The sequence below is a fragment of the Plecotus auritus genome, assembly GCF_963455305.1.
Source record: "Plecotus auritus genome assembly, chromosome: 13".
In the NCBI taxonomy this organism is placed as follows: domain Eukaryota; kingdom Metazoa; phylum Chordata; class Mammalia; order Chiroptera; family Vespertilionidae; genus Plecotus; species Plecotus auritus.
The window spans coordinates 14291620-14313142 of NC_137779.1; the positions used below are offsets into that span (position 1 = coordinate 14291620).

At 54.5% G+C, this 21523-nt stretch overlaps 1 protein-coding gene across 2 annotated transcripts; it reads left to right on the plus strand.

Moving 5' to 3' along the window:
• Window positions 1-703: 703 nt before the first annotated feature.
• TOP3B (DNA topoisomerase III beta) lies at window positions 704-21282 on the plus strand. 2 transcript variants are annotated; one of them, XM_080650090.1, is made up of 18 exons: window positions 704-778; window positions 5046-5193; window positions 6338-6469; window positions 8076-8182; window positions 8818-8892; window positions 10201-10397; window positions 11058-11214; window positions 12629-12742; window positions 14202-14292; window positions 15606-15760; window positions 15926-16031; window positions 16786-16932; window positions 17045-17218; window positions 17445-17573; window positions 18050-18199; window positions 18759-18859; window positions 19502-19703; window positions 20695-21282. In XM_080650090.1, the coding sequence occupies exons 2-18, from the start codon at window positions 5124-5126 to the stop codon at window positions 21174-21176; spliced, it is 2589 nt and encodes an 862-aa protein (XP_080506216.1). In that variant the 5' UTR covers window positions 704-778; window positions 5046-5123; the 3' UTR covers window positions 21177-21282. The 2 variants fall into 2 exon arrangements, with proteins under 2 accessions (XP_080506216.1, XP_080506217.1); XM_080650091.1 differs by lacking the exons at window positions 704-778; window positions 5046-5193; window positions 6338-6469; window positions 8076-8182; window positions 8818-8892 and adding an exon at window positions 9620-9647.
• The last annotated feature ends 241 nt before the right edge of the window (window positions 21283-21523 follow it).

Genomic DNA, 21523 nt, shown 5'->3' on the forward strand with positions numbered 1-21523 from the left:
GAATCCAGAATGCTTTCAAGGCATAGGTTTTGAGCCAAAAGGAAGATGGAGTTGCAGTTTTGGAGATAGAGAGCCTGCCAAGGAGTGGGTTCAGAATCAGAAGTTCTGTTTTGAAAGGGAAATCTCATTGTGATTCTTAATTTTTGGCATTTCCCAGCCTTAGTTTGACCATTGAACTTTTTTTTCTTCCAGATCATCTATCAGGGCTAGTATTCCAAAAAAAGCAAGTTAGGAAAGTGTCTACAGGGCCCTAATGAAATGTGTATATGCTATTGTTTAAAATATATTAAAATATGGTCATGAAAGTTATTTTAATTTTTACATAACCCTAGTGCTCTCACACAAAAAAATTACTTTTATTTTCCAATTCATCTTCCAGATATATTTTACACAGTTCATTCATTCATTCCACAAATGTTTATATTATTGAAAGAAGCCTGCTATACACACGTGTAGTTTTAATTATTGTAATTATTAACAGCATATATGTTTTCATGCTTATCATCCAGTTTTTTCATAATTATTGTAATGATTATTGTCATTATTGCTTCCCCACGGCGGGAAAGAATGCGAACCGCCAGGAGATTTGCGGTGTCCAAGACCACCCCCCGCCCCCTCCCCTCGGGCCGGAACGCACAAAGCACGGAACTCGTGGAGGGAGAAGTGCGGGTGCCGGAGGGCAGACGCAGGGACGCCAGCAGCTGCCGGACCCGGAAGTAGGGGTTGCAAGTGGCCGCCCTGGGAGCGGGACTGAAGCGGGAGCCGCTCGGGGCTGCGGGTGAGAGGCAGGAGGCGGGTGCTGCGCTGGGCGGTTCAGGAATGTGGGAAGCGCGGGCCTTTCTTGAGCATGTTTCCCGAATGCTGGCCGGGCACCGAGGGGCCCCAGCCTCACCGCTGGAGATAGGGTACCGGGCTGGGCTCTGAATTCTCTCCGCCTCTTCCCTGGAGGGGATGGACCCCCTCCCCAGGGCTTGTTGTGGGAGTTCGGGGAGGTGTGATGGGCCAGCGTTTAGCCAGGTGTCTGGAGGAGCCGGCGCTGCAGTTAATTATTTTCTTCATGGAACCCGCCTGCCGTTCTTTAGGTTGGGTCTGCTGTGCAGCAGTCGGGCCAGGATTGGGCCCGGGGTCGGCTGGGCTCTACTCAAAGGCAGGTTCTACTCGCAACCACCTGGGCCCCCACTCAGTCTTGAGGGCGTCCGGGAGTTCTCGGAGGTGTTCATTAGGTGCAGGAGAGTACTTTAACTGGAACAAATGAACTAGAATCCAGGTGCAAAGGAAGGCAGTGGCCTTGTCTTACCTGTTTATCACTCAGCCTTTGGGATCAGCACGCGAGAAGTCAGGCCAATGTGGACGAATGGCCAGTGAGCCCTGGGGTTCCTAGAGCCTTTGCAAAGGTCATCTGACGCTAGTCTCAACCTCAGTTTACTCGTCGTTTAAAAAGTTAACACCATCAGCCTCGTAGAGTTGTTGGCAAGAGCAAATAAAGTGTTTATAGCAATGGTGTGCGTAGTACAGGGAAGGAGCTTAAGAGATGGTTGTTTCTTTCCCTCTTTTTCTGACTCCACAGGTATTCGGGGAGGTTACTAAGGTGGGAAATCCTAGGGCTCCAACTGCTGTTCAGACCACTGCTAGGCCTTCGCTCCCAAGCTCTGTCCACTTGTCTATAAGACACTGACAGGAAAAGACTTTCTCTAAAACCGTGTCTCCCGCCCTAGCTGGTTTGGCTCAGTGGACTGAGCGTTGGCCTGCGGACTGAAGGGTTCCAGGTTGGATTGGCCAAAGGCACATGCCTGGGTTGCAGGCTTGATCCCCCAGTAGGGGGCGTGCAGGAGGCAGCCAATCAATGATTCTCTCTCATCATTAATGTTTCTATCACTCTCTCCCTCTTCCTTCCTCTCTAAAATCAATAAAATATATTTTTTAAAAATAAACAGTGTCTCCCAGAGGACACATCCCATTGTGGTATTGCTGGTGAGAGTTGACAGGGTAATAACAGGCTGGCCTGCTACTCCCTTGCACTTTCAGCCCTTCTAATTACAGCCTTAAGTTGGAGAGTTTGCTGTCAGCACCCCCTTAGCACTTGCTAATCTCCCCTTTTAAAATAAAAGGACAAGCATCAGGCTCAGAGCTTTGGCAGGCAACAAAATTAAACTTGATATACCATGTAGGTGACTGGAAAAAACCTAGTTCTGGCCATTGATTACAACCGCTAGTTCCTATGGGGCTATAAAATTTCCCTTTTTTGTATTATTTAAAAAAGCAAAACTTAAGTGAATAATAATGTTTTGCTAGTAAGGCAAAAGCATTAGGATGGTAGCCCTAGCTGGTTGGGCTCAGTGGATAGAGCATCGGCTTGTGGACTGGAGGGTCCTGGGTTTGATTCCGAGCAAGGGCACATGCCCGGGTTGTGGGCTTGATGCCTGGTAGGCGGCGTGCAGGAGGCAGCTGATCAATGATTCTCTCTCATCATTAATGTTTCTGTCTCCCTATCCCTTCCTCTCTGAAATCAATAAAAATATATTTTTAAAAGAAGCATTAGGTTGGTATATAAATGAAGTTTGCAAACCATTGCTTTGAACTTTTGTTCTCATTGGCTTCCATTTTGAAATGGGAGATGTGCCTTAATGGAAAAATAGGGAAGCCCTAAGGTTAATCACAGAAAATTAATCACAGTTGCGACTGCTGAAATCTTTTAAGAGTTGGAAGGAACCTGATGTAGTTTTAAAAAAATGTTCCCAGCTGGAAATAAGGAAGCATGAGTTTCACCCCATCTCAACCAACTTCCTTGGTTATCTTTGGAAAATCCTTTCTCTGAGTCTTAGTTTGTTCTTCCTACTTGAGATGCCTTTACCGGATCATCACCAAGGCCCTTTCCCCAGGATTTCACATCCTGAAAGGAAGTGATACTCTTTTTCCTACTAAAACAGTGATACTCAGAACATTACAAAGTGCTTATGCAGTACTGAGGTATAAACTGTTGAATTAGAACAGTGGTCGGCAAACTCATTAGTCAACAGAGCCAAATATCAACAGTACAACGATTGAAATTTCTTTTGAGAGCCCAATTTTTTAAACTTAAACTTCTTCTAACGCCACTTCTTCAAAATAGACTCACCCAGGCCGTGGTATTTTGTGGAAGAGCCACACTCAAGGGGCCAAAGAGCCGCATGTGGCTCGCGAGCTGCAGTTTGCCGACCACTGAATTAGAATATGTGTTTCTTTAGAGCAGGGGTGGGGAACCTTTTTCCTGCCAAGGGCCATTTGGATATTTATAACATCAATGATCAACTTAGACATTAGCCTGCTGTATTTGGTGAAACATTTGATTAACTCACCCCTAATGCCTTAGCAGGGCCAGACCAAATTATTTCGAGGGCTTCATACGGCCCATAGGCTGGACGTTCCCCACCCCTGCTTTGGAGCCGGAGCTGCTGAAGATTGGCATGTGTCAAAAGTAGATTAGCAATTGCACAGTCTTGACTAGGGTTTGCTTTTTTTTTTTTTTTTTTTTTTTTTAAATCCTCACCCGAGGATATTTTTCCATTGATTTGAGAGAGTCTGGAAGAGAGAGGGAAAGACTGAAGCATCAATGTGAGAGAATCACATCAATTGGTTGCCCCTGCGTGTGCCCCAACCAGGGCCCAGGTTAGGGAGGAGCCTGCAACTGAGGTACGAGATACGTGCCCTTGATCTGAATCAAACCCGGGACCCTTTAGTCCAGCCGTGGGCTAACTACGGCTCGCGGGCCGGATCCGGCCCGTTCGGCTGTTCTATCCGGCCCGTGGAGCCAAAAGAGCGGAGGGTTCTCTTGCTCTCCCCTCCGCTCCTTTACTTTGAATTTATATTAGTTCACACAAACACTCCATCCATGCTTTTGTTCCGGCCCTCCGGTCCAGTTTAAGAACCCATTGTGGCCCTCGAGTCAAAAAGTTTGCCCACCCCTGCTTTAGTTAATAGGCCCACGCTTTAGCCACTGAGCCAAATCTGCTAGGGCTGCTGTTTGCTTTTTTCAAATATATTTTTACTAGTGGCCTTGTGCAAGGAAATAAATTCGAAGAAATATTTTAATATCGCTATTCACCCTTTCTCTATAATAGAAGTGTCAACCGAATTCACGATTGACAATGACAGATCGAAACACGCATGCGATTGGTACCAGTGAGACCTTTGTATGTATTGCGAATGAGAGAGTCAACTTAGCCTTTTTATAGAACAAACTTGCTTAATTAGACCTGCTTTCTGATGTAGCTAAACTTTTTCCAGGCCAGTGAAGCACCCCAACTTCTCTTTCAGGTAATTGTCAGCAATACAGCAGTAAATATCAACACAAAGCAGGTTATTGTAGATCATGCAGGGAGAACAAAGGGTAAAATATTTAACTGCAGCAGTGTTTGACTGTATTCTGTGCAGTGAGAAAACCTGAAGTCATTTTCAAGGTCCACCATTTCTTCTTTTCAATCAGGTCAAGTTTCTAAGCTTTCTAAATCTCCATTTTACGACTAATGGAAAGAAAAATAGGATTCCACTGAGCCTCCTGTCTACCTACTCCAGGACTTCTGTGAGGATCAAATGAGATAAGGCAGGGAAATGCTTCACAGACATTTGGTTACAGTGTAAAGTGTTTCCACCTGGTTAAAGTGTTTCTGGGCTGAAGAAACTGCAAGGAGGCTAGTCACTAGGGAGAGGAAGCTGGGTGTTGCTACGTGATGTCATTACCTGGATGGAGGGAAGGACACTTAGCATATTAGACTTTTATATATATAGATTGATTTCAGAGAGGAAGAGAGAAATAAATATCAATGATGAGAGAGAATCATTGATCGGCTGCCTCCTGCACACTTCCTACTGGGGATCGAGCCCAAAACCCGGCCATGTGCCTTGACCAGGAATCGAACTATGACCTCCTGGTTCATATGACACTCAACCACTGAGCCACAACAGCTGGGTGATTTTTTTGTCTTTTTAAATTGAGTTTCCTTGTTAGCAAGCAGTATAGGTTCCATTGGAAGCATTGCTATTTTCTGTGTGTCTTTTTTTCTCTTTAGGAGTCAGCATTGATAGTAGTGTTGGGCTGCTGAACTTCATCGCCATTTCCCTGAAACTGGCACCGACTTTAAGACAAGATGAAGACTGTGCTCATGGTTGCAGAAAAGCCATCTTTGGCCCAGTCCATTGCCAAAATCCTCTCTCGAGGTAGGGAAGACTCTGGCTTAGATCTGTAAGCATGGTCATTCCTATTTTACACATTGCTTCTTTCTTTTTCCAAAGTGTGACTCCAGCCCGCTGGAGTAGACTCGGTTCAGGACAGCAGGCATTCACGAAGCACCTTGGTGTTGGTCACTATGGGATGCATCTACTGCCGCAGCCAGCATGAGCCAGGGCTGGGGCTCCCAGAAGGCACAGGCGCTGTTCACAGCATAGCAGCAGGTGCAGACAGGCCACTGGGAGAGCTGTGCTGGCCAGGGTTGTTGGCCACAAGCAGCAGGAACCAGCCCTGGTAACTTACATCAGAAGGGAATTTACTGGAAGGAGGAAGAAATAGCCAGAACCACACCCCGTCTAAGTCTGATAAGGCCATGCCACAGGCATCATCACCACAAGACCCTTGTTATTACCCTTGACCCCTGACTGCTACAGTTCAGACCACAGCCTCATGCCACTGAAGAGCAGCCACTAGCTGAGCCTGGGCCCTCCCAGGACAGCAGAGCGCTGGGAAACGGAGCATCTGCCCTCACCCCCTCTCTGGCTATTGAGGTGATCAGTGCTGCTTCCCCTCCTATCTCTGAATTCCCTCCAAAGAGGAAGGGTATTTGGATGCTAGGGACCCAGAAATGGCATACGTCCACCCTGACCTCCCCTTGCTCCCAAGGCTGAAGGAGGAAGAGACCCTGAGACACTGGGCTAAGAAGTCCTGGTCTGAAGAGCAGTGCTTGGTCCCAGAAGCTGGGAAAGTTTGGCCGAGAGGCCATCAGTGGGGAGCGTGAGATGACACTGTGGGATTTACTAACTAGGAGGTTCCTGGGGACTTGAGTACAGTCGAGAGGAGCGAGGCAGAAATCAAATCAAGCGTGAACACAGAAATGCAGAGAAAGAGCTGCGAGGGTCTGCTCTTGAGAGTTCAGAGGGTGCTCCCGGCCCCCAGCCACCCGGGGCTCTGTGTGGTGAGCGCTCTGTGCTGGTTGGTTACCAGTGGTGTTCTCCCTGTGACCCGTGAGAGCTCAGCACCGAGTTCCCCGCGGTGGCCTGAGGACCGTTGTCACTGACCGCTCTGGGGAAGGGGGCTCCTCCGAGAGGCAGCTGCAGCTCGTGGAGCGGCCATCACTGTGCTTCTGTGCAGGGAACATGTCCTCACACAAAGGGCTGAATGGCACGTGCTCCGTGCACGAGTACACAGGGACCTTTGCTGGCCAGCCAGTCCGCTTCAAGATGACGTCCGTCTGTGGTCATGTGATGACCCTGGATTTCCTGGGTGAGTCCCCCACCCCCTGCCCGCCCTCCATCCTACTGAGGGGAGCCCTGCATGGTGCTTCCCAGGGTCCAGTTGGAACCAGGGGAGGGCTCCAGGCACAGAGTCCTGACGTCAGCAGGTCGTGGAGAAGTGACCTGGGGTCCCTGGGTGAGGCACCCAGAACTCAGGTTTTGGAGGTCAACAGCCGTGGATTCCCATTCCAGCAGCGCTTAGTCGCTGCATGCGCTGTGCACCCTCCTGTGCAGACTGGAGCCGGTGCCCACCGCAGGGGGCCCGGCCTGAACAGGTCCTTGGGAGAGGGCTGCTGTTCCCGGTGAGTGTCGCTGTCGTCCAATGGTCACTCGGTGGCTGTCATCTTCCTCCTTGTTATCCATCATCTTGGAATGTCCAGCATGAGTGTCACACTGGGGCGAGGTGCCGGGCCGTGCTCTTAACCACACTGTGCTGGCTCACAGGCTGGGACTAGGGCAGTGACCAGGCCTCCATGAGTTTCTGCCCCTCATGTGTGAAATGAGTCTTATGACAGGGCCACCCACTCCCAGGACTGTCTGTGGACTGAATGTGACAGTGATGGCAGAGTGCTTAGCGCAGGGCCGGGCGCATAGCAAAGCCTCAGTACTTCTCGCTGCTCAGGGACATCGATTCACTCGTGTGGCTGAGCATTCAGACCCTGAGTTTTACCACCAGCCTGCAGGTGGGGAGCTGGGATTTGAACTTGGCTCTGTCTGACCCCAGTCTCCCAGGCTGCAGGAAATGGGGCCTAAAGGAAAGCCCGAGTGCTGATCATGTGAGTGCCAAGCCCTGAACAGTGAAGTAGGTGGATGTGTCCCACATGAGGCACAAAGAGGTTGATTCTCCCCTGGCATCAGCTGAGCGCCCATCGTGTGCCTGGTCAATGCGGAGCGTGGGAGAGGGTCACAGCATCCAGGCTGGGAGAGAAGGCGAGGGCATGTGTGGTGGTTCAGGGCTCTGGCAGCGAGCCAGCCCAGGAGTGGTGCTTCTAGCATAGCGACTGTCCTGGAAGCCAGGCTAGATCAGTGGCCTTGCCCTGTGGGGCTCCGTGGGTGGCCCCTGCCCTGTGGGGCTCCCGTGGGTGGCCCCTGCCCTGTGGGGCTCCGTGGGTGGCCCCTGCCCTGTGGGGCTCCCGTGGGTGGCCCCTGCCCTGTGGGGCTCCCGTGGGTGGCCCCTGCCCTGTGGGGCTCCCGTGGGTGGCCCCTGCCCTGTGGGGCTCCCGTGGGTGGCCCCTGCCCTGTGGGGCTCCCGTGGGTGGCCCCTGCCCTGTGGGGCTCCCGTGGGTGGCCCCTGCCCTGTGGGGCTCCCGTGGGTGGCCCCTGCCCTGTGGGGCTCCCGTGGGTGGCCCCTGCCCTGTGGGGCTCCCGTGGGTGGCCCCTGCCCTGTGGGGCTCCCGTGGGTGGCCCCTGCCCTGTGGGGCTCCCGTGGGTGGCCGAGGTGTGGTGTCACCTCAGCAGCCAGGAGGAGGAAGGCCCTGGGCAAATCCTTTTCCTAGCCTTCCCCTCCCTATTTGTGAGACAAGACCACAGAATGACAGTCATGGAGGCCAAGCCCTGAAACGTGGTTCCGATGTCATTGTGCCTGTGGTTTATAGGAAAGTACAACAAATGGGACAAAGTGGACCCCGCAGAGCTGTTCAGCCAAGCCCCGACGGAGAAGAAGGAAGCCAACCCCAAGCTGAACATGGTGAAGTTCCTGCAGGTGTGTGGGGCAGGCGGGCACAGGCAGGCAGGGCGGCCCTTCCTCTGGCTCCCTGCCCCTCCCCCCCCCACAAGATGGTATTTGACCAGCCCTGGGGCAGGCCTCACAGCCTTCTCTGTAAGCAACCCCAGCTGAGCCAGGAGGCACCTTTCAGTCTTGCTCCTCCCCCACTACACTGTCAGCCACTGGAATTAAAAAAAAATAGTTGGGTGGTGGTAGTTGTTTTTCTAATTTTAAAACAAATGCATATACATTATGGAAAATTAGAATCTATAAATAAGTATAAAGAAGGAAAATTACTTATAATCACACTACCCAAGACAACCACTATTGACATTTAGGGTTATTTCATTTCTGTCCTTTTTCTGTGCAATTAAGATCTTACTGCATTTTTAACATTTTTTTTTTGTCCACAAAACAGCAGTTCTGAAGTAAATTCTTCTCTGACTGGCTAAGCCAGTCTAACTAGTTCTTCTGCTTAGCCTGGGCCCCTGCTCTGGGCACCAGGCTCCTAACAGCTGAGGGTGGGGTGGGGGAGGGGGGACGACTGCTCTGCTCCCTGAGCCGGGTGGGAGTGCCATGGGCACTGCAGGGCTGGGCTGTGGGAGGTACTAGTCACCTGTGCTCTGTGGCAGGTGGAGGGCAAAGGCTGCGACTACATCGTGCTATGGCTGGACTGCGACAAGGAAGGGGAGAACATCTGCTTCGAGGTGAGGGGGACCCCACTGTGGCCTCATTTTTGGCCTTCCTGCCATCTGCCCCAATCCATTCCTGAGCCCAGAGTAGGGAATCCACTACATTGGCTTAAGACTGCCTTTTATTCTCCTTTATTTTGGAAATTATCTGGACACTTTAAAATACATAGACTCTACTGAGGGTCATGGAGTGTTTCTTCGCCTGCTGGGGGCCCATGGTGTGCTCAGCGGTAAAAGGGCAGCTTTTCTAGGTGGATTTGCCTTTCAGCATGGGGCTGTCTCAAGGAGAGAGTTGGTTTCAGCATTTCGGGCCCCTGGGCACCTTTTAGGGACCTTAGATCAATGCTGGTTGACACCTGGCGATCCTCCTCCTTTCCCATGGCTCATTCTTCTCATCGCCCACCTTCAGGCAGAATGCCCTGCCTTGGCCATGGTGCCCTCGCACTGGGTGCAGCTACAGGTGTCACCTTGTGCCCCTCAGGCTGTGACTCTATAGGTTGCCCTTCTGCCGCTGCACCCAGGGCCTGGCGTGCGAGAGGGGCACTCGGGACACCCGCCTTCCAGCACCGAAGGGGTAACCCTTTCAGATACCCCTCTCCTGCTCCTCCCCTGCTGGCTTGCTCCTCCCTGGGGGATCTTTGCGGCTGGGGGTAAAGAATGGTGGCAGCTCATGGGGCTTTCTCCCTTCAGAATCGAAGCCACCTCTTCCCTGTAAAGAAGCTGCATGCCAGGCTCCAGCATGACTCCCCTCCCACTGCACGGCCTTCTTAGTGAGTCTCCAGGACCCCTGCTGTGCCTGATCCCCGAGCCACCCACGTCCCCCACAGGGGAGGTCATCAGGGCCTTCCCACTCCTGCCCGTTGCCTTTTCCTTTTCATCCATTTTCCCTCCCTGTCTTTTCTCCAGTCTCTTAAAAATCCCACCCACCCTTCCGAGCACTCCCTCCTCTAGAAGGAGGGGAAATGGTTAAGTGGGGTGATTTGGCAATTCTGAGTTCGCTTGCGTCCTTGGCAGTAGCATCTCTTGGTTTGGTGAGGATGGAAGCAGGAGATAGAGAGAGGGTGGCACCTTGCAGGATGGTAATAAGAAGGGGGTGTTGGAATTAATTTTTAGACAAAATGAAGGAAGCCATGTGGCAGGAGTATGTGGAGAGACGGAGGCTTCTGGAAGGGGAGAGAGATAGAGGAGGGTCTGGCGAAGAGGGGATCGCACACATGGCTGGGAGGCTCAGTCCTGGAGAGGAGTTGGGCCACAGGTGGGGTGTAGAGCAGGAAGTGGAGACCTTGGGAGTTGGGCGGGATCACAGCCAGCCACCTCCCCCAGGTCTTGGATGCTGTGCTGCCCTCCATGAATCCGGCCCGTGGTGGTGAGAAGACAGTGTTCCGGGCCAGGTTCAGCTCCATCACGGACACAGACATCTGCAATGCCATGGCCCGCCTGGGCGAGCCTGACCACAACGAGGCCCTGTCAGTGGATGCCCGGCAGGAGCTAGACCTGCGCATTGGCTGTGCCTTCACCAGGTGCTGGCTGCCCTCCCTTTGGCCAGAGCCCTCACCCTTGCTGGTCCCCATCCTTGGTTCCTGGGCCTGATCAGCCACCCCAATGGTCAACATTTTAAAAACCCTAAAGATAACTGTCTAAGTAGACCACCACGTGAAAAGCAGTGTCTTGGAGAGAGGGAAGGGGATGGAATGTAATAGAAGGGCTTCCTGGCCTGGCGTGGTCAGATGTCTGTCCTTCTTTCCCACCTTCTCTGTTACGTGTGCGCACACACCTCCCCGGCCCCATGCTGAGCATGTCCTCTGACCCTGTCTCCTGAGCCGGGAGCAGCCAGCCACCTTGGCCTCCTCCCTGCGCCAACCAACTAACCCAGTGGTCGGCAAACTCATTAGTCAACAGAGCCAAATATCAACAGTACAACGACTGAAATTTCTTTTGAGAGCCGAAAACCGACTTCTGCGCATGGGCCACGAAGTTTTAATCGCACTGTACACGCGCGCCCGCACGTGGTATTTTGTGGAAGAGCCACGCTCAAGGGGCCAAAGAGCCGCATGTGGCTCGCGAGCCGCAGTTTGCTGACCACTGAACTAACCCAACCCAGACTCCCACCAGGGGTTAATGATGGTTTCTTGAGCAAATGCATGACTGAAATATCTTTCTCTCCTCACCCCTCCTTGTAGGTTTCAGACTAAGTACTTCCAGGGGAAATATGGCGATTTAGACAGCTCTCTCATCTCCTTTGGGCCATGTCAGACCCCTACCCTGGGATTCTGCGTGGAGAGACATGACAAAATCCAGTCCTTCAAACCAGAGACCTACTGGGTGCTGCAGGCCAAGGTTCTCTTTCCCTTCTCTGTTCCCGCTGGGTCTTTTCAGGTTTGGGTGTGGATTCTGAGAGTTCCCATCATCATCACTGTCATCATCATAGTCCTACAGGCCCCTGAGGTCGAGGGCACAATTGTGGATAGCAGTACAAAGGAGGGAGGCCAGAACGGGGGGGCCCTAAGGAGGGACCTCAGCTTTCATGCCTAGATGCACTGAATTTCAATAATTGGAAATGAACTCAGCTTTGGTGGGGTGGGGCGAGGTCATCCCTTGGGGCCATCAGCTGCCACAGTCATATCCAAGGATTGACTTTCAGACTTTTAAGGTTTTGGAACCCCTTCTCCAAATAAAGACTCCATTGTAAGATTTAAATTGTTTTTTTTTTTTTTTTTTTAATTGATTTCAGAGAGGAAGGGAGAGGAAGAGAGAGATAGAAACATCAATGATGAGAGAGAATCATTGATTGGCGGCCTCCTACCCGCTCCACAATGGGGATTGAGCTTGCAACCCAGGCATATGCTCTGACCGGGAATCGAACCAGTGACCTCTAGGCTCCTGGGTAGATGCTCAGTCGCTGAGCCACACCTGGCTGGGCGCTTCGCGTAAGATTTAGAACATAATGCAGAGCTGCTCCAGTTGACATGGGCCAGGGGCCCAGGGTGAGGCCACACCTGGTGTTGGCTGGGCATTAGGACATGGGCAGGGAGGGTGTGAGAGGTGGAGGCTCGGACACTCCTTAAGGACACATCAGCCTCAGCTTTGTGCTCTCCGTGTGAGACCATCTGCCTAATCTCAGGGGAGGCCAGCTGTCAGAGCAGCTTCCACTGCGTATCGGCACGCCTGCCCAGGTACAGCTGTGAGACTTTATTTTCTTTATTGACTTTTAGAGAAAGGGTGGGAGAGGGGGAGAAAGAAACACCAATGTGAGAGCAAAACATCAATCCACTGCCTCTTGCACGCCCCTACCAGGGATCCAGCCCTGACTGGAATTGAACTGGCAACCTTTCGGTGCATGCGATGAGCCCCGCCAGCTGAGCAGTACGGGCCAGGGCATGGCTGTGAGGCTTTAGAGCAGGGGTGGGCAAACTTTTTGACTCGAGGGCCACAATGGGTTCTTAAACTGGACCGGAGGGCCGGAACAAAAGCATGGATGGAGTGTTTGTGTGAACTAATACAAATTCAAAGTAAAGGAGCGGAGGGGAGAGCAAGAGAACCCTCCGCTCTTTCGGCTCCACAGGCCGGATAGAACAGCCGAACGGGCCGGATCCGGCCCACGGGCCGTAGTTTGCCCACGGGCCGTAGTTTGCCCACGGCTGCTTTAGAGCCAGGGCCATTTTGCTCCCCGGCAAGGACCAGCTTCATCTGCCCCAATTCTCTTCTCTGGCAACAGATTCACCTGGCTCCTTGCCTTTTGTCCTTCCTGCAGGTTAACGCTGATAAAGACAGATCTCTCCTTTTGGACTGGGACCGAGTGCGAGTGTTTGACCGGGAGATTGCGCAGATGTTTTTAAACATGACCAAGCTGGAGAAGGAAGCCCAGGTGGGCCTGCTCCACCCACATCTGTCACTTTTGCCTGGGTCGGGGAAGGAGTGGGATACCTCTGGCAGGAGGAATAGCTTGTGACCTAGGTCACGTCTTTCTCCCCCTTTCTGAAAATGACTTTTTTGGGAAAGAACAGTTACGCACACACTCCCACTGGAATAGTTCTGCCCACTGCAGTAACTGCAGCATGCTGCACACGTACTCTGTATTGTGCACTGCCCCACTCCCGTGACCCGCCAGGCCCCTTCCACACTTCCCTTTCCACGTGACCCTGTGGGCATCATCTCCTCTTGACAGGACTTATTTCACACAGACGTCCCTTTTCTGTGACGTCTAAGCATGGCCATGAGCCTGCCCAAGGTCTAGCACAGACGGGCCTGAGAGCCCAATGTCAGTCAGCTTCCATGGCCTTGGTGGGGCTGTGTTTCTTACTCGGGGTTTTATGAATTGGAAGGACGTGCTGCTTGGCCGTTAGCAAGGAGGTGATGCCACGTGGAAAGGGGCTGGCTTCAGTGGGAGTGGGGGTGGGGGCAGGCCCAAGGCATTGCAGCAAATGCCCTGCAGCTGTGACAGCTGCCAAAGCCACTGAGGGGCCTTCTCTTGTCCTTCTCGAGCCTTCGTAGGTGCCCTCTTCCCCACCCATGCAGTTGACTTAGGTTTCCAGAACTTCTAAAGCTGCGCTGTGCCTTTATCCTTGATCACGTTCCTGCAGAGACACCATTGCTGCTGTCTCAGGCTCTCAGCCTAGCGATCCAGTGTTCATGGCTGCACATGACAAGCTAGCCCCACCTTGTCTGTCTGGAATCAGAGGGCCCTGCCCTGGCCAGGTCTACATGGAATTCAGGGATGAGCCTTCGGGTCAAGTTGTTTGGGTTGTTTCTGCCACAGGCAAAGCAGAGCCATCGCTTCTGACAGCTGTTCAGTTTAGAGGTTGAAAGTAATCGCTCACCAGAATTTTATTTGAACTGCATGGTGTTTACAAAAGTTTCAAAATAGTTACCAACGTTTAAAAATTATGAGGTTAAAATCCTGAGTTCCAGCTTTTCTTGACAAATCAGAAGATATAGCAGTACTAGCAGGCCCTGATGGAGCACTCAGGCTCACTGAGGGACAAGCAGCTGCCCCGAGACAGCCTGCACCCCAGGCCTCCTGCTCCCACTGCCACCCCCAGGGCCGCGCTGACGCTGGCTCCCGTCTGATTTTGAATTTGCAGTTCCTTCTCTTGTCTCTTCCCCATTCCTCTAGTTTTTCTCTCTCCCTAGAAAATTCTTTAGAAAATTATCATCTCTTTTTCCTTCTTGGGCCTGAATAAATATTCAAGTCTTAAGTGCACTGTGAGGAGTGAACTTGAGACCAAATGTATGAAACCAGACCCTTTGCCCACCTATCCTGGTTCTGCTTTGTTGTCTTTCTCCTTCCCCTACCTCCACATCACTGAATCCGTTCTGTTTTCTAGGTGGAGGCCACAAGCAAAAAAGAGAAGGCCAAGCAGAGGCCCCTGGCCCTGAACACTGTGGAGATGCTTCGTGTGGCCAGCTCTTCTCTGGGTATGAGGGAATTTCTCTAAAGCCCCCAAAAGACTTCTTGGGGCAGGCATGCAGCTACCCCGTTCAACCCCAGAGTACCTGGGGGTGTAGGACAGTGCCAACCTTCTTAACCTTGCCAGCATTTCCCCCTCTGTTCACCTGTGTCAGTATGCACCCCTTCCCATGTGCTCACCTGTGCCAGCACCACCCCCTCCACATGCTCACCTGTGCTGGCACCCTCTTTCCGTTCAGTGTTACCCGAGGCTTAGAGGGAATCTGAGGATTTCATTTCACAGAATTGTTGGTTAATACTCAACAGCTTCTCTGAATTTCTGTGGGGAAAACACAGACCATGTCATTTTACTAAATGTCTGAGGAGCCCCTGTTAGGATTGAACACGTAGAAGGCCATCAGCAGGGCCATCCACAAAGCAGGCCCTCATGCCCCTCAGAAGCATTAAACCGTGGAGTTCAAGCTCCAGGTACAAACTCCGGTCCAAATCCCAGCTCATCACATCCTTCCTTGTCCCAGAGCCTCAATTTCCTCATGAGAAAGGAGGGTGACCATAGTTAGTACCTATCTCTCTGGGTTGTTGTAAGGAGTAAGTGATTGAAATAGCTCATCCTAACAATCGCCGTGGTAATGATGGTCACCACCCGAGAGGGACATGCTGACATCAGCGTCCCAGAGCAGCTTCCCTGCTGCAGGGAGAGGTCAAGACCCATCTCTCCTGCCTGGGACAGGTGTGTGTAGTCTGTCTGAGCCTTGTTTCCATAGCAGCAAGAAGGGCTGGAAAGTTGGTGGCCTCAAGGCATTGGTGATGCATCAGCGGCCTCTGGAAACCATGAGCAGTGTGCCCTCGAGTGTTTTCAGGGGTCCTTGGAGGGCAACAATGACACTGAGTGACCAGGAGCCGAGCGCCAGCCTCTGCTGACCAGGGAGGAGCTGGAAGACAAGCCCTCCTAGTGGCCCTGGAGCGCTGTAGGGACAGAAACATCTGAGGGGCTCACCTCGGGGGAGGGCGTGTGCTAACTCTGTCACAGCAAGCTGTCAGCAGACCCGGAGGTGCAGTGTGGTTCCATGCCGGAGGGTGAGAGGCAGGCCGTCTGAAGGCCTACAACATCAGGAGGGTGACACTGAGCATCCCTGTCCTGCGTCCGTCCTCATAGGTTGAGGACCTCAGCCTTGGATATGACACAGGCACCTGGTCAGCAGCTCTGCTCTGGGCCTTGCCTGCTCAGGTTCATCGTCACCCCGCAGGAGGCCCTGTCCGCCTTCTGGGGAGCCTGAGTGCCCAGGCATTCCGGGCCAACTGAGCCTCCTGTCTCTCGCAGGCATGGGGCCACAGCATGCCATGCAGACCGCTGAGCGGCTCTACACCCAAGGCTACATCAGCTACCCACGAACCGAGACCACCCACTACCCCGAGAACTTTGACCTGAAGGGCCCTCTACGGCAGCAGGCCAACCACCCCTACTGGGCCGACACGGTGAGCAGAGCCAGGCCCTGCCCGCGCCCGGCCCCCCATGCACCCTATTGCCAAGGTCTTGGGACCCAGCTCAGGACTGGTCACATCCAGGACGGGCAGCAGCTCCCTGCAGGTGGGAGGGCAGCCATGCCCAGACTCACGCTCTGCTTTGTCTCTCTCCCTCAGGTGAAGCAGTTGCTAGCAGAAGGCATCAACCGGCCACGGAAAGGTCATGATGCTGGCGACCATCCCCCCATCACCCCCATGAGGTCTGCCACAGAGGCCGAATTAGGTATCAGGTGATTCCCTCCCCCACCATTCTCACACTCACATTCATGCGCGCGCGCGCGCGCGCGTGCGCGCACACACACACACACACACACACACACACACACACACACACTTCAAGCTTCTGGGGAGGGAAGGGTAACATGGTACTTTTGCACGGTGTCGGGCCCCAGTGGCAATGTGGGGACTCCCTCCTGCCCCCATCTGCCCCTGGCTGTGGCACAGGAGGTCACCTGAAAGTGTGCTCCCTCCCCATGGGACAGGACAGGAGTGAGTGGTGACAGCAGTGTGTCTCAGTGCAGGGTGCAGGCACTGTTGTGGGACACCCTAGAACAGAGAGGGCCAGGCAGGAGGTGGCAGGGGAGGTGAGTGGGTGGGTGGCTATGGACAGGACAGGATGACCCTGAGACAGAGAGTGACAGGCTCAGTCATTGGGCCGATGCAGTGCTGGTGCACATGCCAGGAGAGGGCAGAGGGAGGGGGAGCCATGTGGGTGGAGGCAGAAGCTGCTTGTGTGAAGTGATGGTGGCATATCACTAGACAGGGACAGGCCACGTGCCTGAACAGTAGTCCCACCTGGAGGCAGGGCAGGAGATGGGAGCCACGGCTGTGAAGGAACCACCAGGGAGCAAGAGACTCGCTTTCCTTGCTGTGCGTTCCTCGTTTCTCGGCATCCTGTGGCTCTGCTGCCTGAGCAGGAGCCAGGGGGTCCCTAGAGCCAGAGTCCTGGCAGGTGACCAGTGTCTGTGCTTACGCAGGGAGCGAGGCGTGGCGGCTCTATGAGTACATCACTAGGCACTTCATTGCCACGGTGAGCTATGACTGCAAGTACCTCCAGAACACCATTTCCTTCCGGATCGGGCCCGAGCACTTCACCTGCACCGTGAAGACCGTCATCTCACCAGGTAAACCTGCAGGCCCGGCCTCGCTCCTCCTCACCGCCACAGATAGATGGAACGTCCTCCACGGGACCTGGGGTGCAGGCCCAGGGTCTGAGGCAGCGCCCTGTCTCTCCAGGCTTTACGGAGATCATGCCCTGGCAGAGCGTGCCCCTGGAGGAGAGCCTGCCCACCTGCCAGAGGGGCGACACCTTCCCTGTGGGCGAGGTGAAGCTGCTGGAGAAGCAGACGAGCCCCCCTGACTACCTGACGGAGGCCGAGCTCATCACGCTCATGGAGAAGCATGGCATCGGTGGGTACACCTGCCCGGGACCCAGGCCTGAGGGTTCCCATCCCAAGACCCGCCCAGGAAGCAATGTGTCCAGAGCTGCCCATGCGTGAATGGCAAGTGGTGCGGTGCCTGGCACAGTGCTGGCTGGAACCAGGGGCCCGTGACAGGTGGGGGTGAAGGGGAGCCCACAGTCCGATGGGGAGTATCGGCAGGCTGAGGGACACTAGGGCCTTGCTGTGTGTTGCAGGGACAGACGCCAGCATCCCCGTGCACATCAACAACATCTGCCAGCGCAACTATGTGGTCGTGGAGAGTGGGCGGCGGCTCAAGCCCACCAACCTTGGCATCGTCCTGGTGCACGGCTACTATAAGATCGGTGAGTTCAGCCCCTGGTGCTCCCTGGGCTGCAGCTCTGCCTTTGTCAGCCCAGAGCCTCCCCTACAAAACCCTGCGGTGAGCCCCCCGCTCCCGCAGCAAGGTGCCACACCGGCCACCCCAGGACCTGCCCCAGCAGGGGCTTGGCACGGTGGTGATGAACGGACAAGTGCGAAGGATCCAGAAGGGGAGGCGAGGGCTCTTCCCCACAGACCAGCTACCAGCCAGGCCTTGATCCTCACTGCAGTGCTGGCTGCTCTGTCCCCTCGAGGCCCGAGGGACTGAGAGGTGGCCCAGGGACTGCCAGGAGCACATCTGTGATGCGTTCTAGAGACGGGTCCCTGGTGGCTCCACACAGGGTTTTGTGGGTGGGAAATCAGGAAAGGTCTTGGGGTGTGGGGGTCAGCCCCGTGGCGGAGCTGCCACAGGGACCATGAGCCTCAGGTGAGAGTGCTCACAGCGGCTGCCCTCCCCCAGATGCGGAGCTGGTGCTCCCCACCATCCGCAGCGCTGTGGAGAAGCAGCTGAACCTCATTGCCCAGGGCAAGGCCGACTACCGCCAGGTCCTGGGCCACACCCTGGACATCTTCAAGAGGAAGTTCCACTACTTCGTTGACTCCATCGCAGGTAAGGTCTGCCTCTTGTCTTCCCCTGGGTCAGGGCCGCCGCCACTCGGGGTGCCAAGTGCCCCCATGTGAGACCAGCCCCCAGATCTGGGCTCCAGGCCTCTGTTGGAGGATGGGGTGATGATGAGTCATCACTGGGCCTTTGTCAGAATTAAAGGCCAGTGTATTAATACCACACGCAGCCCTGCCTGGTATGTTCAATGGTTAGAGTGTCAGCCTGTGCACCAAAGGGTCGCGGATTCGATTCCTGGTCAAGGGCACATACCTTAGTTGCAGGTTCATTCCCCGCCTCCAGTTGATAGCTCTCTCACCTCGATGTATCTCTCTCTCCCCTTCCTGCCCTCCCTTCCATTCTCTCTGAAAAGCACTAGAAACAAATATCCTCGAGTGACACATGGGGCTGCAGCTCTGCCGTTCCCGTCACTGACATGGAAACCCCACCACCCTCAGGGCCAGGGATGTTTCCACTCACAGATCCTCTGCCTCATGTGGTGGCCTCCCCTGCAGCCCGCCCGGTGGCACCTGTAGGGAGGTGACCCTCCTGCACTGCTTCCTTTCAGGCATGGATGAGCTGATGGAGGTGTCCTTTTCACCTCTGGCAGCCACAGGCAAACCCCTCTCCCGCTGCGGGAAGTGCCACCGGTTCATGAAGTACATCCAGGTAGGTGGTGGCTGAGGGCTGTGCCCACTCCTGCTGGCCTGCAATGCCCTGTGCACAGACTCGGGCAAGTCTTGTCACCGCTGAAGGCCCCGCCTTATCCTCAGGCATACAACGTCTTCTTTGTCCCAGTTGCCACCCAAGGATGACTAAGGCCCAAAGCAGCCTTGCCAGCAAACACCCAGTGTCCCTAGGACCCCAGGAGCACATCAGCTGTTAGGCCACTTAAACACGTGTCACATGTCTGTGTTTCCTATCCACACGTCCTTGCTATCGTGGGCATTAACATACATGCTGGGATTTTAGAACTGCCTTTCTTCATGCGTAGAGCAAGTTTCCTGAGACTCGTGGCCTGGGTCCTTGCCTAGCAACACATTACATATTATGTATTACATGTCATGTATTATGTATTACACATTACATATTCTATATGTGTATTAAGGGTGATGTACATATTTTACATCACATGTTATGTACTATGTACATGTGTGTACATGTGTATTATCTATTATATTTTATGTATTACATAGTTATGTTATATGTTACATGCTACATTTATGATTCTCTGTTATGGGGAGAGTGAGGGTGGGCTGGGAAGTCAGCTGGCCCCAGCCTCCCTGTGCCTCTCCCCTGGCATTGCTGTAGGCCAAGCCGAGTCGCCTGCACTGCTCCCACTGCGACGAGACCTACACCCTCCCCCAGAATGGCACCATCAAGCTCTACAAGGAGCTCCGGTGCCCGCTGGATGACTTCGAGCTGGTCCTGTGGTCATCGGGCTCTCGGGGCAAGAGCTACCCACTGTGCCCCTATTGCTACAACCACCCGCCCTTCCGGGACATGAAGAAAGGTGAGAGCACCTCTCCTGGGCTTCGGCTAACTCCCAGCTGGGCTGCCCTCGTCCCCCCGGGTATCTGTGGTCTCTATTCAGCACCACTCCCTGCCTGACATCACACTGGTCTTTGTGGGTATCCCTACCCTGGGCTGTCCCATGCTACTGGTGCTAAGATAGGAGACCCCGGTGTGCCTGGGCAGTGCTCAGGTGTCAGTCAGACCGCCTGCCACTCTCTCGTCGTAATTGTGCCGGTGACTGTGGTAAGCTCACTCAGGATCTGGCATTGGTGGCTGCTCCCTCTCCTGGGCTGGGTGAGTGGGAGGATGCAGTGGGTGGGGGTGCCCTGAGTCAGCACCATCAGAGTTCTCCATCATGCTTATTCCTGGAGAAAGGAGAACATGTATCCAGGTGGGGCTGAGACTGAGCCAGGAGTCTGAGGAGGACCTGGGACTCAGTGCTCACCCTCAGCTGTGCTGTCTCCTTACCACCTCACCCAGGCCCCGGGGTGTCATCACCCCATACCACAGACAGGAACGAGACACAGAGTGAGGCATCCACCCACATCCCAGGGGATTTGGGGGGCCCTCAGGGTCTTAGTTTACCCCTCCTGACTCAGGCCTGGCCTATGGGGCAGACACAGGCTCATCCCTGCCCTCTAGCAGCTTCCAGGGCAGCCGATGGCCCCATGTGGCCACTAGAATGAGGGCCGCACAGAGCTGCCTGTAATAGGCTGCGGAAGCAAAGTGAAGGGCAGGGACTGGCTGGAGGCCACCAGGAAGGCCTGCTGGAAATGGTGAGCCCAGGGAGAGGGGACCTTAAAGGGCGAGGAGTTCCCGATAAGCAGAGCAAGGGACCGCTCTGGGCCCAGGCCAGTGAGCAAAGCCGAGAGGAGCACTTTGCTGGGACGCGGGGACGCTGGACTGCGAAGCACTGAGAGAGCCTGGGAGGGGTGGGCAGCACCGGGTGACCATCAGGTGTGCCTCACAGGCTGCCCTCTCCCCACCAGGCATGGGCTGCAATGAGTGCACGCACCCCACCTGCCAGCACTCCCTGAGCATGCTGGGCATCGGCCAGTGCGTGGAGTGCGAGAGTGGCGTGCTGGTGCTGGACCCCACCTCGGGCCCCAAGTGGAAGGTGGCCTGTAACAAGTGCAACGTGGTGGCACACTGCTTCGAGAACGCCCACCGCGTGCGGGTGTCCCCCGAGACCTGCAGCTCCTGTGAGGCTGCCCTGCTCGATGTGGACTTCAACAAGGCCAAGTCCCCACTCCTGGGCGATGAGACGCAGCACACGGGCTGTGTCTTCTGCGACCCCGTCTTCCAGGAGCTAGTGGAGCTGCGGCACGCGGCCTCCTGCCACCCCATGCACCGGGGCGGGCCAGGGAGGAGACAGGGCCGAGGGCGGGCCCGGGGCCGCCGGCCTGCCGGGAAGCCTGGTGCCAGGCGACCAAAGGACAAGATGTCAGCCCTGGCCGCCTACTTTGTATGACGGCCCCGTTGTTCCTCACCCAGGCTCCAGGCGGTTGTCCTTTGGGCCACAGAAATCATTAAAATGGATTTTGTCTTCTCCAGAGCAAGCAGCTGGGGACCTTCTGCTGGTGTCAGGGTTGCTGTGTCCTCCCCATCATCTCATCACCCCTCCCATCCCTGCCCCTTGCCTCTCCCTTTGCTCTGCAAACACCTCCTAAGTGCCTGCTCTTCCCACACCCAGCGGTGCCTTCAAGGGAGGATACCTCATGTGGAAATGGCAGCTTTGTGCACGCAGGCGGTGTCCCTGATGCCTGTTGGGAGAGGCAGGCCGGTGTTGTAGAAGGGAGCCCGGGGAGATCATGCTGG

Bases quoted from the DNA above. Each gene is read 5' to 3' on its own strand.
- TOP3B (XM_080650090.1), top strand. From the start codon at position 5,124: ATGAAGACTGTGCTCATGGTTGCAGAAAAGCCATCTTTGGCCCAGTCC. The intron at 16,933-17,044 runs GTAAACCTGCAG...CTGTCTCTCCAG, and splicing joins GAAGACCGTCATCTCACCAG to GCTTTACGGAGATCATGCCC. The intron at 18,200-18,758 runs GTAAGGTCTGCC...GCTTCCTTTCAG, and splicing joins CTTCGTTGACTCCATCGCAG to GCATGGATGAGCTGATGGAG.